The sequence below is a fragment of the Pelophylax lessonae genome, assembly GCF_965119305.1.
Source record: "Pelophylax lessonae genome assembly, chromosome: 2".
NCBI lineage: Eukaryota > Metazoa > Chordata > Amphibia > Anura > Ranidae > Pelophylax > Pelophylax lessonae.
Genome location: NC_138769.1, coordinates 142,076,577 through 142,092,954, shown reverse-complemented (window position 1 = coordinate 142,092,954; position 16,378 = coordinate 142,076,577). Strand labels below are relative to the sequence as shown.

The 16,378-nt window shown below is 40.8% G+C and overlaps 1 protein-coding gene across 1 annotated transcript in view; it reads right to left on the bottom strand.

Annotated features, from left to right (window-relative positions):
* The window catches only part of LOC309546878 (tapasin-related protein-like), a 73,667-nt gene extending 58,273 nt beyond the window's left edge, over positions 1-15,394 (bottom strand). The window contains exons 1-3 of the mRNA XM_082246574.1: positions 15,319-15,394; positions 3,133-3,303; positions 1,009-1,260 (exon numbers count right to left, since the gene is read on the bottom strand). Coding sequence (XP_082102700.1) covers positions 1,009-1,260; positions 3,133-3,303; positions 15,319-15,370 — 475 coding nt within the window. The 5' untranslated portion in view covers positions 15,371-15,394. The remainder of the gene's footprint in view (positions 1-1,008; positions 1,261-3,132; positions 3,304-15,318) is intronic.
* Positions 15,395-16,378: the final 984 nt, after the last annotated feature.

Sequence of the window (16,378 nt, the reverse complement as noted above, 5' to 3'; positions counted from 1 at the left end):
TGGCAGATCAATAGGTATTTTTCTGTACTTAAACATTTATTTATTTTTGCACTGACATACACATTAAGTTGCTAAAACCACTAAGATCTTATTGATCAGTAAGCAGATGTGCAAACTACACAAGTAGCATGAAGTAGCAATTGATCCCTTGTGATCATATAATGCTCCGATAGATTTCTGATACATGCTAATAATAAGGTATTTCCTGGTTTCTAGGAAAATTATGTTGTACATCCCAGGAGTCTTAAGGAGGGGAGGATAGGTTTTCTCAGCTAAGCACACACTCCTGCCTGCATGCCTGTGTTAAGGGCAGATGGATTCCAGGAAGTAAATGATACACAAGTCATCTGCCCTTACTCAAGATGGCCACAGCCAGAAATGCTAAGGGGTGTTTTTCCAAGGTGATTTCTTAGCAAAATAAAGCATGGAGACATGCATGGATGTTTTTTTTTTTACTTTGAATATTAAAAATTAATCAAATAGCACTTTTGGTTTGTGGTGCTCAGATACAATTAATTTCCACTTTAAGTGTTAGCAGGGGACAGATTAACAGTTTAGTGTCCACAAAGTAGGTATTTTTTAGTAAAGCAGTGCATACTAGAATAATGAGGGGCAAAGTTCAGAAATCCATACCAACCAATCACATTTCACTTAACTGATGTCAGAACTGCAATAGATAAATGTTGTTTTGTTGCATTTGGTTACTGCACCTGTCGCATAACCTAACCATAACATAATATTAATATAATCATACTAATAATAACAACCTAATCATAAAATAATAATAAAAATAATAAATCAATTATAAAATAATAATAGTAATAATAATAATAACTTAATCATAAAATAATAACAATAATAACCTAATCATAAAAAATAATAATAACCTAATCATACAATAATAAAAAAAAAAAAAAGGTAATCTTGTTCTAAATTGTGAACAATGATATCAGTAGAGAAGTTTGTGGTTGGTGACACACAACCAGGTACAGCTTGGGAAATACTAACCTAAAGCATGATGTATTTCATCCTCTCTCTCTGCCATCAATGGCGTCTGGGTAAGTATGGTGAAGAATGTTGACATCTGAAACTTTCCATCAGTGTGTTGTGCAGTGACAATATACCAAGAATCCTGTGTATTGTCAGAGGGGGAGATATTTGGCCACAACACCTGAATGTTGTCTGTGAAATAAGACTTAATCTTACAATTCAGCTTCTCTGTATCTGCTTTCAGAAACGGCATCAGATTTAAGGATGAATCTGCAAAGAAAGAACGAAAGAAAGAAAGAAAATTCACTGCAGTAAAAAAAAAAAAAAAAAACTAAATTAAATCTAAAGACAAAACTTTTTTGGGTCATTTTGGAGTAGGGAATAGCCCTATCGGGATTTTCTGCTATTTATGTTCCATTGGGTAGATTTCCTTTCACTTCCTGTCCTGTAAACAGAACAGGAAGTGACAGGAAACTCTTCAAAGTAAGCAAAATGCCCCCTTTTTAAACAGTCATTACTGGAACAAGTATCCCCAATAGAAAATGTAATGTTTTAGGCTACGTTTACATCTAGGCGTTGCTATTTTATAGGCGTTTTTCAGGCGTTTTTACAAGATTTTTACAGGCGTTTTTATAGGCATTTTTTGCAGGTGTTTGGAGGAGGGCATTGTCATCTAACAAAAACGCCCGTAATCTTCCCAAAAAGAAGCTCATGTACTTTTTGGAGCGTCGGGCGTTTTGCTCAAGGCGTCGGAACTCTCAGATGTGAACAGGGGCCATTGAAATGAATAGCATTTGTCTTGTTGGTCATTTTTTGAGCTGATCCTTAGAGCTGAAAAACGCCCTAAAACGCCTACATGTGAACGTAGCCTTAGTGACAACTTATAATGTTGTATCTTCTCTACTTTTCAGTCCTAGTGACAATTGTCTCCAGGACAAATATAAAGCGTACATCTCCCTAAGGGGGGCACAGACAGCAACAGACTTCATGAAAGGAATAAACAAAACATTTTTGCCATTATACTATACAGAATGCTTTCACCTCTTCCTGCCGCTATAAAGGCATATATGTGGTGACAAGGTAAGTAGGCCCCAACCCCCGCCATCGGCCAAAAGTGTCCACTGTGGTCTGAGGTTCTGTGCAGAGAGCGTGTTTACTGCCCACAATGACCAAGCTCATGGTCAGGGTGTGATCAGGAGCCAGAGGGACAATCTCTGATCATGTGACTACTGTGAGAACCAAATCAATCCTTTCCTGGTTATTGGCAGACTGTGAGTCCTGCTGGCTGACCTTTGTGTTGATGACCTATTCATTTTTGACATTGAAGCATATAAATGTTTATCAGGGATGCAACTAATGGATTTGGCATACTAGCCTAACCTCGAAAAAGTTGTATTTTAACATCATTTTCATGGATTTATTGTTATAGATTTTTGTCTTTAGCAGAGAAAATAAAAACAGGTTTTAGAGAGCTGAAAAAAAGAAAACTACAGGAGGACCCACATCTGAAGTATTTTTAATATTTAAAAGCCATCAAAATTGAGAAATATTCAACAATTACCCTTTTCTTTTTCTATACATTTTGCTAATCAAGGATCTTATTAAGCACCCACCAAACAATGAAAACAGTATAAAAAATACTATGTGTACATGGTGTCATAGGGACATCTGGTGGTATTAATATGCATTGCAATGCTTTAACTTTCAGTAATAGACAATATCACTCAGAGCTGGAGTTCTTCAAAAAAAATGTTCTCCTCTTTACAAATTTTTTTGCTTTTATATTTATATTTTAATATTATTATACAGGATTTATAGGCAAAATGTAATAAAATGTTTGTTTTTTTTCTACTGAATGTATGGAAAAATGTATGTACGTTTACCAAAAAAGGTTAATATTTATTTATTTCAGGTTCTTATATAGCTCTGTCAATTTACGCAGCGCTTTACATATACATTGCACATTCACATCAGTCCCTGCCCTCAAGGAGCTTACAATCTAAGGTCCCTAACTCACATTCATACATACATAGTAGGGCGAATTTTATACAGGATCCAATTAACCTACCAGCATGTTAATATGTCATGATGTGTAGAAACTGTTTTTTTTTTTTTTTTTAATATTATGTTTTACATTCTTACCTTTAAAAACAAAGGTAGGTCCTTGTAGGGTCTTGTACACTTCTGGCTTACTTTCCATAACCAGCCAGGCTTTTTGTGGAGGAAGACTCGTGTTCACCCATACACCCTCCTGAATTTTTTCATACAGACAATGAAGTTTTGTGAAAGCTTCCACTCCAGAAGACCAGCTTCCTGAAAAAAAAAATCCATAGGTGTTCCTCTTAAAACCGATGTATGTATTTTGTATGAATTCTATTGCACAAAGGAAACCTGGCAGGGTAGAAATATGGGGCTCTGCTTTACAACTTTGGGGCTGTCATCCTTATCCTTGCGACAATACAGGGCTCAGCCTGGAACGTGTAATAAAACATTTACGTCATTGAGATGAGACAAATCTCCCTACATACGTTTTACATGTATATCTGCTGTCCTAAGCTTACTAGACTCCTCATAAAGTGCACATCATGTTAAAAATTTTTCATCCTGTTTCAGCAGTGGGAGAGGAGTCTAGGCACACACTGTGTAAGCTGATTGGAGGAAAGGCACCTCCCCCCCCTCCACATAGGCAGAGGAATGAAGAAACTTGCAGAGCTGTGCTGTGAATAGACCAGCTCTCTGCCTATTTGTCTCTAAGTCCATTCCCCGACACAAATTTACAGCTTATTTTATCTCCTTTGTAGGAGAACGGACATTATCATGCTAATAACAGAGGAACTTAGCAGCAGAAAGAGAGAGATTAGCAAACACTACAGATAAATGTGTCCAGGTCAGATTTAATGACTGGGGGTTAAATCCACTTTAACTGTGACATAATAAGTTTCAAATAAATCAGACCTATATAAACATTTTGGTTCTTAAAAGAAAGAGCTAGATACACTGAAAACCTGTACTGAAAAAAGGCCTTACAATAAAGCTGTGCCCAGTATAAATGAAAAAACTTTTTTTTTTTTTTAAACTCATTGACAAATACTTTTTACTGAGTTTGATGACGGACACCCCTATCTTATTCCTAACAACTGTGTTATACTGCCACCTGCAGTACTAGGAGGTACAAAGCAAAAGCCTAGTCCAGGTGCAGCCATGCTGATAGACAAACCCCTGATTTTCTGGAGAGTGTAGTTACTAAAGTTGAAGTAAAAGGAGGAAAAAGCATTCCAAAACATGGGCAACATACTGTATTCTGTGTCAATGAACAAACAGTAAAGGTTCAAATAACTTTCAGGGGGTAAAAAAACATTAAACAGGCCACTAAGTCTCGGGAGGGAAACATAGGTTATAACTCCTTAAAACTGGGGAAAAAATCAGGACCACCCCTAGGCTAAGTTTTTGTTTTTTTGCACCTAGTGACCTACTCCAGCAGGTGGTAGCATAACCTAATTGTCGAGATTAGGAGAGCTGTGCATTTCAAATAACAAAACCGAAATTGATATTTACCTTGTGTTTTATATAACTCAATGTTCCTCTGTCCAGCACTCTGTGAACCTCCAATACAGGAGTACTTATTTACTGCAAGCATCAAACAGCTTCTATGTCCCTGGCTTTGGCCTGCCCCTTTCATCATCCATGTCTCAATACAGGCTTGTCACTGGGACCAGGCCGAGGCAGCGACTTGGTAGCTAATGTCTGTTTGCAGGAGTAAAGCACACTGCTATTTGTGGATCCTGAACTGGCAGTACCTGCAACACTGGAGAAATCTGTCTGTCTGTCTCAGTCACTTGCTGTTAACGCTGTCTTGACGCCTGCCGACACTAGCCAACGCTCACTGACGCTTAGACCACACTGTAACATGAAGGAAGTGCTGAATCCTCGACTTTGAGTCCACAAGATCCAGGACTATAGAATAATGAGCTTCTAACACTGCTGCACTTCAAAGTCACTGACTTCTTCCTCCAGCCTTGCACTGGCTTGAGGTAGAATGTTATGAATTCCTGAATGGCTGCAACTCTCAACTAAGACAATGCACACTGTCTCTTCAGGGCCCAAATTGCAGGTGCCCCCTTTAACTCTTCAGGGTCCCCTGACTAGGCACCCCCTCTGTCACTTCAGGGTCCTCAACCTAGGTACCCCTTTACAGCTAGCTGATATCTGGATCCTAGAACCTTCTCTGGAGTGGTCCCCTCTAACACTTCAGGCAGACCCCCAGGGGCAATCCTCAGTACTCACGACCTGTGTAGGCTTTCCTGGGACTGGACCCCTCTCGCTCTCCGCTGGTTCTCGGCACACTGGATCCCCTCAGCTCAACTCAGCACTCTCTGGATTCTCAGGCAGCACCCAGAGACATCCGCTTCCTCAGACCGGAGGAGAGACAGCCGTTCTCTCCCTCCTGGGACTCTGCTCCCGCCAAAGACACAGAGTCACGCACTTCCCTCAAACTTATACACACTCCCAGAATCCCTTACGGCATAATCTGCCTTCTGGGGTAGTTACAAGCCTGAATGTGTCCCCTGATTGGGTTTCCTCCACTGCCCTATGAGAAGCCTCTCACGGGAACCAGTGGGGAGACTTCCCACTCAGCAGGCACACCTGGAAGCCATGACACCCTGGCCAAAAGGAATCATGGCCCTGCTGTTAGCCAGACAAGGCCCACCTATCTATCTATCTATCTATCTATCTATCTATCTATCTATCTATCTATCTATCTATCTATCTATCTATCTATCTATCTATCTATCTATCTATCTATCTATCTATCTATCTATCTATCTATCTATCTATCTATCTATCTATCTATCTATCTATCTATCTATCTATGCCACTTGCGTACTTTAAACCAGAATTTGTCTCCTTTGCTATAAAGCAAATGTATGTATAAGGACAACTGTATAACAATATATAACAATGTATATTTCTTGCCGTTAACATGGCCAGCCACCAAGAAAAAGGTTAAAATAAATTCTCCCACTCCTGAGATTCGCGTTGATACCACATATGTGTATAATATTTTTACTTATAGGGCCAAGAAGCAATAGGAAGCATTTACTAAAACTGGAGGGTACAAACTCTAATAATGCAGCTCTGCATAGAAACCAATCAGCTTCCAGATTTTTTTTTCAAGGCTTAATTGAACAAGATGAAGTTAGAAGCTGATTGGCTACCATATACAGCTACACAATATTCTGAGTGCTTTAGTTTTAGTAAATTAACCCCACTAATAATTACACTATCACCCCTCCCCTTTTTTTTACCTACCTAAAACACACAAACTCTGACCTTTAATCATGACTGTGGCACTGATCCTGACAATATTCAAGATCAAACCCTGACCTGGATTTTATCTTTATTTTTTATAGATCTTAGATGGGTGATGTGGTACCCAGAACATACAGCGGGGGAATATTGCCACGGATGCAGAGCAAACAGAGAAACCCCCAATATAGGTATGTTTTGTGTCCACATGCACACAGCATACCTAAAAATAACAAAACAAATTTTGGTTTGTATATAGAACTCTATAGGAAACATACATTGTTCAGAATAGCTGCCAATATGCAATTAGGGAACACATTTGTTCAAAATTGTAATAACATAAAATGAATTACACAAGCCTTGAGATCTTTAACCCCCCCTTTTTTTTTTTTTTGGAACAGTCAATGTGCACATCTTGTTTACATTACAACTGATAATGAAATCTGCCAGCACAGAGCAAACAGGGTTAAATACAGTAAACATAATTTCACAGCACCCTCCATGACATTACATAGAAGGCAAAAGCTCGAAAGGATTTTTAAACAAGTAAAAGGGTAAGCAGCAATTTTTAAATGATATGTTTCTAGTTATGTTATGTGAATGGGAATATGTAAGTAGGCACTATCCTAATTTAGCTGCAAAAGTGGAAATACCCTATAAGCTACACAGCTCGGTCACCTCCTTATCTGTGGTTGGACAGTGAGGAAGCAGCAGTATGCTCTTAAAGGTTCAACTAAATATTTTCCTTTGGTATATGAGGAGTTTAAGGAGAGATCTTGAATAGATTGGGTAAACAGTTGTTAATTTTGTGATGAGTCTGCTATTGCCGACATTCACGTGTGGGCTGGGTACTCTTGGCTTTGGGGTGCCCAATCTACATGTCTAATGAAAATAAAACGAAATAATGATCTGGTTTTGATATAGAAGATTAGTAAAAAATGATTGCAGTTAGCTATGGGGGGTATTATGTGGTTGTTGGAAAATAATTGGTTAAAGTGGATTCGATTAGAAATTGTGATTTACTGCTTGCCAACCACACGCCGCCTTTTTACTGCGGCAGTGTGGCTCTCCCAGGCAAACCAATGTAGGGCTATGTCGGTCGCTTGGAGGCAGCTAGGGGGAGAGAGCACCACCAGCGGCACGCTCCCACCCCCACTCGGCAGCGGGGAAGCCGATGCAGCGGGCAGGTGGCTCCGATTGCCATCTGACACCCGCAATCGTTCCCCGCCGAGAGAGAAGAACGGTCAGCTGTTGTAAACACAGCTGACCGTTCTTCTCCCTGGAATGATCACAGAGTTCCTGTGATCCTGCTATATAGGAACACAGGTCTCTATGATCATTTCACAAGCCACACACCCCAACAGTTAGAATCACTTCCCTAGGCTCACATTTAACCCCTTGATCACCCACAATGTTAACCCCTTCCCTGCCAGTGTCATTATTACAGTAACAGTGCATATTTTTAGCACCGATTACTGTAGTAATGTCACTGGTACCCCCAAAAGTGGCAAAAATGTCAGTTAGCGGTCTGATCTGTCTGCCGCAATGTCGCAGTCCCGCTAAAAATCGTAGATCGCCGCCATTACTAGTGAAAAAAAACCCAATAAAAATTACATAAATCTTTCCTGTAGTTAGTAGACGCAATAACTTATGCGCAAACCAATCAAAATACGCTTATTGCAATTTTTTTTTTACCAAAAATATGTAGCAGAAAACAAATTGGCCTAAAATGTTATAACAATTAGATTTTTAATTTTTTTTTTTTAATGTTATATAGCAGAATGGGAAAAAGATTGTTTTTTTTTTTTTTTTTCCAGAATTGTCGCTCTTTTTTTGTTTATAGCGCAAAAAATAAAAATCGCACAGGTGATCAAATACCACCAAAAGAAAGCTCTATTTGTGTGAAAAGAAGGACATCAATTTTATTTAAGTACAGTATCGCAGGACCGCGCAATTGTCCGTTAAATTAACGCAGTGCCAAATTGCAAAATAGGGCCTGGTCATTAACCACTTTCATACAGAGCAGTTAGACCCCCTTCCTGCCCAGACCAATTTTCAGCTTTCAGCACTCTCACACTTTGAATGACAATTGCTCAGTCATGCTACACTGTAACCAAACAACATTTTTATCATTTTTTTCACACAAATAGAGCTTTCTTTTGGTGGCATTTGATCACAACTGGGTTTTTTTTTTCCGTGATATAAGCAAAAAAAGAGCAAAAATTTTGAAAAAAAAAAAACACCTTTTTTTAGTTTCTATTATAAAATTTTGCAAAAAAATTAATTTTTCTTCATACATTTGGGCCAAAATTTATACTGCTATATATCTCTGGTAAAATTAACCCAAATTAGTGTATATTATTTAGTCTGTGTGAAAGTTATTGAGTCTAGAAGCTATGGTACCAATTACTGAAAATTGATCGCACCAGATGTACTGACGGCCTATCTCCTTTCTTGAGGCCCTGAAATGTCAGGACAGTACAAATACCCCCCAAATGACCCCTTTTTGTAAAGTAGACAGTCCAAGGTATTTAGTAAGAGGCATGGTGAGTTTTTTGAAGTTATATTTTTTTCCCACAATTCTTGGGAAAATTAAGAAAAACATTTTTTCTTTTTTTTCCCACAAAGTTGTCAATTTATAAGCTATTTCTAACACACAGCACGTACACAGCAAAAATGACACCCCAAAATACATTCTGCTACTCCTTCTGAGTATGGTGATACCACATGTGTGAGACTTTTACACAGCCTGGCCACAAAAAGAGACTCCACATCCAGGTAGCACCTTTAGGCGTTCTAGGAACATAAATACACATAAAACTTTCTGACTACCTATCACACTTTTGAAGGCCCTAGAGCACCAATACAATGGAAAAGTCCACAAAATTACTCCATTTCGGAAAGCAAACACTCCAACGTATATTCTATGAGGCATTATGGGTCGTTTGAACATGTCGTTTTTTTCCACAAGTTTTTGGAAAATGTGGGAAAAAAATGAAAACTTTTTTTTTTTACACAAAGTTGTCAATTTATAGGATATTCCTAACACATAGCATGTACACAGCAAAAACGACACCCCAAAATACATTCTGCCACTCCTCCTGAGTATGGCAATACCACATGTGTGAGACTTTTTCACAGCCTAGCCATATAGAGGGGCCCAACATCCAAGGAGAACGATTCATGCATCCTAGCCACTTGCCTAGGCCTATTTTTGACATTTGGTGTTTACAAGCTAAAATCAGTTGTTTTATATATTTTTTTTAGCAGAGAGTAGACCCTAGAGAATAAAATGGAGATTATTGCAATATTTTTTATCACACCATATTTGCGCAGCGGTCTTCCAAACACGATTTTTTTGGAAAAAAATTCACTTTTTTAAATTAAAAAATAATAAAACAGTAAAGTTAGCCCAATTTTTTTTGCATAATGTGAAAGATAATGTTACGCCGAGTAAATAGATACCCAACATGTCATGCTTCAAAATTGCGCACACTCACGGAATGGCGACAAACTTTGGTACTTAAAAATCCCCATAGGCGACATTTTAAAAATTTTTACAGGTTGCCATCTTAGAGTTACAGAGGAGCTCTAGAGCTCAAATTATTGCTCTTGCTCTAACGATCGCGGCGATACCTCACATGTGTGGTTTGAACACCGTTTACATATGTGGGCGGGGTTTCCGTATGCGTTCGCTTCTGCGCGCGAGCTCACGGGGACAGGGCGCTTTAATTTTTTTTTTTTTTACTATTTATTTTATTTGTTATTTTTCCACCGTTTAAAAAAAAAAAAAAATGGATAATTTTTATTTCTATTACAAGGAATGTAAACATTCCTTGTAATAGAAATAGGCACGACAGGACCTCTTTTTTGTGAGATCTGGGGTCAAAAAGTCCTCAGATCTTACAAGTACACTAAAACAGTGGTCCTCAACTACGGTCCTCAGGGCCCACTAACAGGCCAGATTTTAAGTATTGCCTTTGGGAGATGCAGACTAGAGTACTGCAATCACTGAGCAGCAAATGATATCACCTGGGATGTATTTCAGTTATCTTGCAAACCTGGCCTGTTAGTGGGCCCTGTAGGCCAGGGTTGAGGACCACTGCACTAAAATATAGAAAAAAAAATGCAGACGGGTCCGGTAAGCGGGGAAAAGGACCGAAACGCGGTGGGAGGGGGGCACCTCTTACGCCATCCCGGAAGGGTGATCCTGCGGCGAATCCGCCGCTGGGACCACCCTTATCAGAAAGCCAACCGTCCACTGTTTACAAAAATACCAGGGTTATAGCAGCTATCTGCTGCCATAACACCGGTATTTAGGTTTAAACGGAGGACGTATATAAACCTTTTTGGACTTGGACATGGTGGCTGTATGAAGGGTGACAGGTACTCGGGTACTTTGCTGGGCAGGTGACAGGTACTCTGGTATCGATGAGCAGGTGGCAGGTACTCGGGTACTCCGATAGGCAGGTAACAGGTACTCGGGTACTCTGATGGGCAGGTGACAGGCAGGTTATAGGTACTGATGGGTACTGATGAGTAGTACTGATACTGATAGGTGATACTGATACTGTACTGATGGGTACTGATGATCAGTACTGATAGGTGGTAGGTACTGATGGGTACTGATAAGTACTGATGAGTAGTGATGGGTACTGATGAGCAGGCGGCAAGTACTCGGGTACTTCAGGCGTCAGGTACTCGGATGAGCAGATGGAAGGTACTCGGGTACTCTGATGGGTAGGTGACAGGTACTCGGATACTCTGATGGGTAAGTGACAGGTACTCGGGTACTCTGATGACGGGTACTCCAATGATGGGTACTCAGGTACTCCAGTGACAGGTACTCAAAGTACCCAAGTACCTGTCATCAGAGTACCCGAGTACCCGTCATCAGAGTACCCGAGTACCCGTCATCAGAGTACCCAAATACCTGTCACCAGCCCATCAGAGTACCCAAGTACCTTCCATCTGCTCATCAGAGTACCCAAGTACCTTCCATCTGCTCATCAGAGTACCCGAGTACCTGTCATCAGCCCATCAGAGTACCCAAGTACCTGTCATCAGAGTACCCGAATACCTGTCACCAGCCCATCAGAGTACCCGAGTACCTTCCATCTGCTCATCAGAGTACCCGAGTACCTTCCATCTGCTCACCAGAGTACCCAAGTACCTGTCATCAGCCCATCAGAGTACCCAAGTACCTGTCATCAGAGTACCCGAATACCTGTCACCAGCCCATCAGAGTACACGAGTACCTGTCACCAGCCCATCAGAGTACCCGAGTACCTGTCATCAGAGTACCTGATGGGCTGGTGACAGGTACTCGGGTACTTTGATGGGCTAGTGACAGGTACTTTGATGGGCTAGTGACAGGTACTTTGATGGGCTAGTGACAGGTGTTCTTTATTGGGGGGGGGAGGGCAATCAGTGTGTTTTGGGGTGCACTGTAATTGGTAACTAGCTGTTACACAATCTCCTCCTCACACAGTATCAGTGTGTGAGGAGGAGAACACGGTGACAGCTAGTTACCGTCTTCTCTGTTGACATTTGTGACCGGCTGTGATTGGACACAGCCGGTCACGTGGTAAAAAGCCAATTTCATTGGCTCTTTACCAAGATTGGGGACGGGCTCTGTCCGAAGGACGAGCCTGGTCCCCGATCGCATTGAGGAGGGACGCGCATTGAGGAGGGAACGAGCGGCTTGCGCTGGAGCCGCTCATGTGATCGGCTGTGATTGACACAGCCGATCACGTGGTAAACAGCCAATTTAATTGGCTGTTTACCTTGATCGGGGTTGGGCTCAGTCCGAGGGACGAGACTCACCCCTGATCGCCACGCTGCGCGCCCCCGGGGGCGCGCAGTAGCGGCGAGACCGGGCGGACGTCATATGATGGCCGCCCGGATCTAGAAAGCCACCCTGCCGGCGTCATTTTACTATACGCCGGTAGGGATGTGGTTAAGGGAGCAAATCTTCTGGTCCAGAAGTGGTTAAAGCAGAGTTCCGGCCTCGGAAATTATTTTTTACTAAAAATACCCCCGGGACAGTCAGGGCTAGTACATTCCACAATGAATACCCTCTAAACTGTCCCAGGTCGCACTTACCTTTTAGAAGAAATACTTACCTTGGAAATTTCTTCTCCAGCGCTGCCATCTTAGGTGTGGGCAACTGAAGCCAGCGCGTCCTCTTCCGTGTCCTCTTCGGTCCCACAATGCACTGCACCGGCCCCGCCATCACTTCCGGGGCAGGAGCGTCATCCCTGCACAGCTTCTGGGCATGACCTAGAAATTGTTTAGCAGGGAATGACGCTGCTGTACCGGAAGTGACGAGCGGGGCTGGTGCAGGCGCATTGACTCCTGGGAGCGTTCAGCTCCCAGGAATCACTGCAAGGAGGAAGTGATGGTGCGGGCCCCGGCCGCAGAGGGAGGAAGTGGAAAAAAGGTGAGTATATTTTCTTCAATATCAAGGTAAGTAAACAAAAAAAAATTGTGACTATCCATTTCTTTTACCGGTGACACTGAGCAAACGAGTGGCCCAAAGTGGATTTTGAGGCCGGAACTCATCTGTGTAGTGTGAGGCTGGACTCACTGAGGGAATAGAGATAAAAGATTGTACTGAGGCTTAGTACTACACATGCAGCTTGATGAAGGACATATGCATGTCCGAAACTGTGCATTCGCTTGTAAATGTATGTTTACTTATATGCATGAAGATCAGAAGTAAAGGATATTTGGAACAACAATTGGATTGCATTTTCTATTATGTGATGGATACTTTTGTATAAATATATATATATTTTTTTTTTAATGTAAAAAAATAATTATTAATTTGCATTGGAGTCTGCAAAGCACTGCCTCTATCAATCAATGGATCGTGGGTGCAAAGCCCTGGCTCCTGCTGTGGTGACATCACTGTACTTGCGCTCCACTGAGAATAGTATTCTACCGTGGCACAGATGGGACATGTCATTTCTTTTATTCCCAGATTTCTGTGAATGAATAATGTGGCTGTTCCAGAAAAGTCACACACAGCCACGCTGAATTAAAACAATTATAGGATTCAACGGGCAGAATAATCCCTGCATTCGGTAAATGTATGGGGGGGGGGGGGGGGGGGGTTATTTGTTACACATGTAGGTGCAACATAAATTGTGATCAGAAATATGGACTTAGCTTGTAGGTTCCTTCTGCTCACTAGGTATTAATACAGCAGCAACAGTTAAAAATGTATATTAAAAACGAAATAAATAATTATCATTTATTTAGATGCAGAATTATAGTATAACTAAAGACCAAACTTTTTTTTAGCTTTGGAAGTGCGACGTGCCAGAACCGCAGGGGCGACACGTGAGGTGCACGGTGGGCCGATGAGAGACAGCAATAATACAGTTCATCGGTTTACTCACGGTTAGCAGAAAGCCTCCCTGGGCTGGTCGCACAGTGAAGAGGAAGACAGCACGAAATCCTCTGGGGCACGTTCTGTGATAGGGAAACACTAACCAAGATGGTTGAGGTGCCCGTGATGACAGTGGTGTTTAGAGTGCTTGTGACGGCTGGGTCCCTTGATGGTATTTGTCGTGACGCCAGTACCATTAATGGTGGTACAACCAGTTGTAGTAGCAATATTAAAGAATGAGGTAGACAATGGTAGGATACAACTCACAACTTTTACTGTGACTGGTTTTGGTTGCAGTATAAACATCCAGATAGAATACAGTCTCTGGTTAAATAGAGGAATTCTGCTGATCCACTGTTAATAGGCTTTGGTAATGCTGGACTCAGGCTGTGGTTCAATATAATGCTTACTTGTAAGTGATTCAGTTTCTGGTCCGTTTTGAATCCAGTGACATTCGGTGAGGTTGCCGGTGGCTAAGAAATCCTTCACCTTTATTATCAAAGGTCTTTGCTGCCGGTTGGTGGCTATTACCCTTTGGTTTGAGCACTTTCAATTTGTCCCCTCTCTGGACTGACCTTCTCTCCTTCACATGGTGCTTTCTCTCCACACACTGACTTCCTGAACTGAACAACTGACCACAGATAGAGCCTGAGCTGGGATAGATATCTCAGAGTGGTGCTATCCCCATCTAGTGGTGGGAAGTATGAAGCACACTTGACCAGCCTATGAACAGGGATACAACAGGTGTAGCAATGCAAAATGACATGCAATACAGCCATAACAAAGAAGTAATACATTTGCAGTTCCCACGTGTCCTGAGTGGGACGCTGCTGAAAGAGTGGAGAGGTATTAGAACATCTTTCAGTTTTTATTGCTGTCTGTGTCCTGTTAACCACTTTAAGACCGGGAGATTTTCCCCCTTAATGACCAGGCCCTATTTTGCGATTTGGCACTGTTACTTTGCACGGTCGTGCGACGCTGTACCCAAACAAAATTTACGTCCCTTTTTTCCCACAAATATAGCCTTTTCCCACAAATAGAGCTTTCTTTTGGTGGTATTTGATCACCTGTGTGATTTTTATTTTTTGCGCTATAAACAAAAAAAGAGCGACAATTTTGAAAAAAAAAAAAACAATATTTTTCACATTCTGCTATATGACGTTCCTTCTGCTCACTAGGTATCAATACAGCAGCAACAGTTTATAAAGAACATGGATTTACTAAAGGCAAATAGCCTGTCCACTTTGCAAGGGAAGTTGCACTTTGCATTTGCAATTTGCCCCGGAACTTAGTAAATGTGGTGAAATTTCCCTTTGCAAAGAATACGATCACATGCAAGGAAAATAAAAACAGCATTTTTGCTTGCATGTGATTGGATGATGGAAGTCAACTCATTCACTAAGCTCTGGGGAAAAACAGTCTCTTTGTCTTTAGTAAATCAACCCCCATGCACTCATTGGTGATCAAACAAAGGATTCTGGTGCTGCAAGGCAAGTGTTGCACGTACTGAGCTGATGGATAGAAATGTTCTATATATATTTCTGCAGGAACTTCAGTCTGGCCAGCTGTGATCATTGCACACATCAGTCCTCTATACGACCACCTATTGTGACACAGCCACTTACCTGATGTTAGAAGCACACAAATAAGAATAGTTAGAGTTAGCTTGCTCTCCATTGCAGTGCCTTAAAATGCTGCCTCAGTCCTTCACTTACTAAGTCACTTTTACTTTCGTTTCTTCGCTGAGAAAGCAGCAAGGAGGGGCCATGTCACAGTTATAGGAAGTTTCATTCCAAGTATTGTATGTTCATATAAAAGACGGTGCTAAGGTCACTACGACCTATTTAACCCCTTAAATTACAACCTAGTCCAATTTTCATGGTCTGAACATTGCACCACTTTACATGGTAGTATTCTTTATATCAAATGTACCCAAGTTTGTTTTCTCGGTAATGATGAGATTATTTTCTGCTGCAATAATTATTACATGCAAGGAAAAAAATGTATATTAAAAATGAAATAAATTATTTATTTAGATGCAGAATTAAAGTATAAATGAAGACCAAACTTTTTTTTAACTTTGGATAGCGTGGAGAGGTATTCGAAAATCTTTCAGTTTTTATTGCTGTCTGTTTCCCTGTTAACCACTTTAAGACTGGAAGATTTTCCCTCTTTATGACCAGGGCCTATTTTGCGATTCAGCACTGTTACTTTAGCAGACAATTGCGCGGTCGTGTGACGCTGTACCCAAACGAAATTTACATTGTTTTTTTTTTTTTTTCACAAATAGAGCTTTCTTTTGGTGGTATTTGATCACCTGTGTGATTTTTTTTTCATTTTTTGCGCTATAAACAAAAAGAGCGACAATTTTGAAGAAAAAAAAATAATATTTTTTACATTCTGCTTTATGACATTCTCAAAATATATATATATATATATATATATAAAAATCAAATTTTTTTTAACATTTTAGGCCAATTTGTTTTCTGCTACATATTTTTGGTAAAAAAAAATCGCAATAAGCGTATTTTGATTGGCTTGTGCAAAAGTTATTGCGTCTACTAACTACGGGAAAGATTTATGTCATTTTTATGGTTTCTTTTTTTTTTTACTAGTAATGGCGGCGATCTGTGATTTTTTGCGGGACTGCGACATTGCGGCGGACAGATCGGACCCCTAACTGAC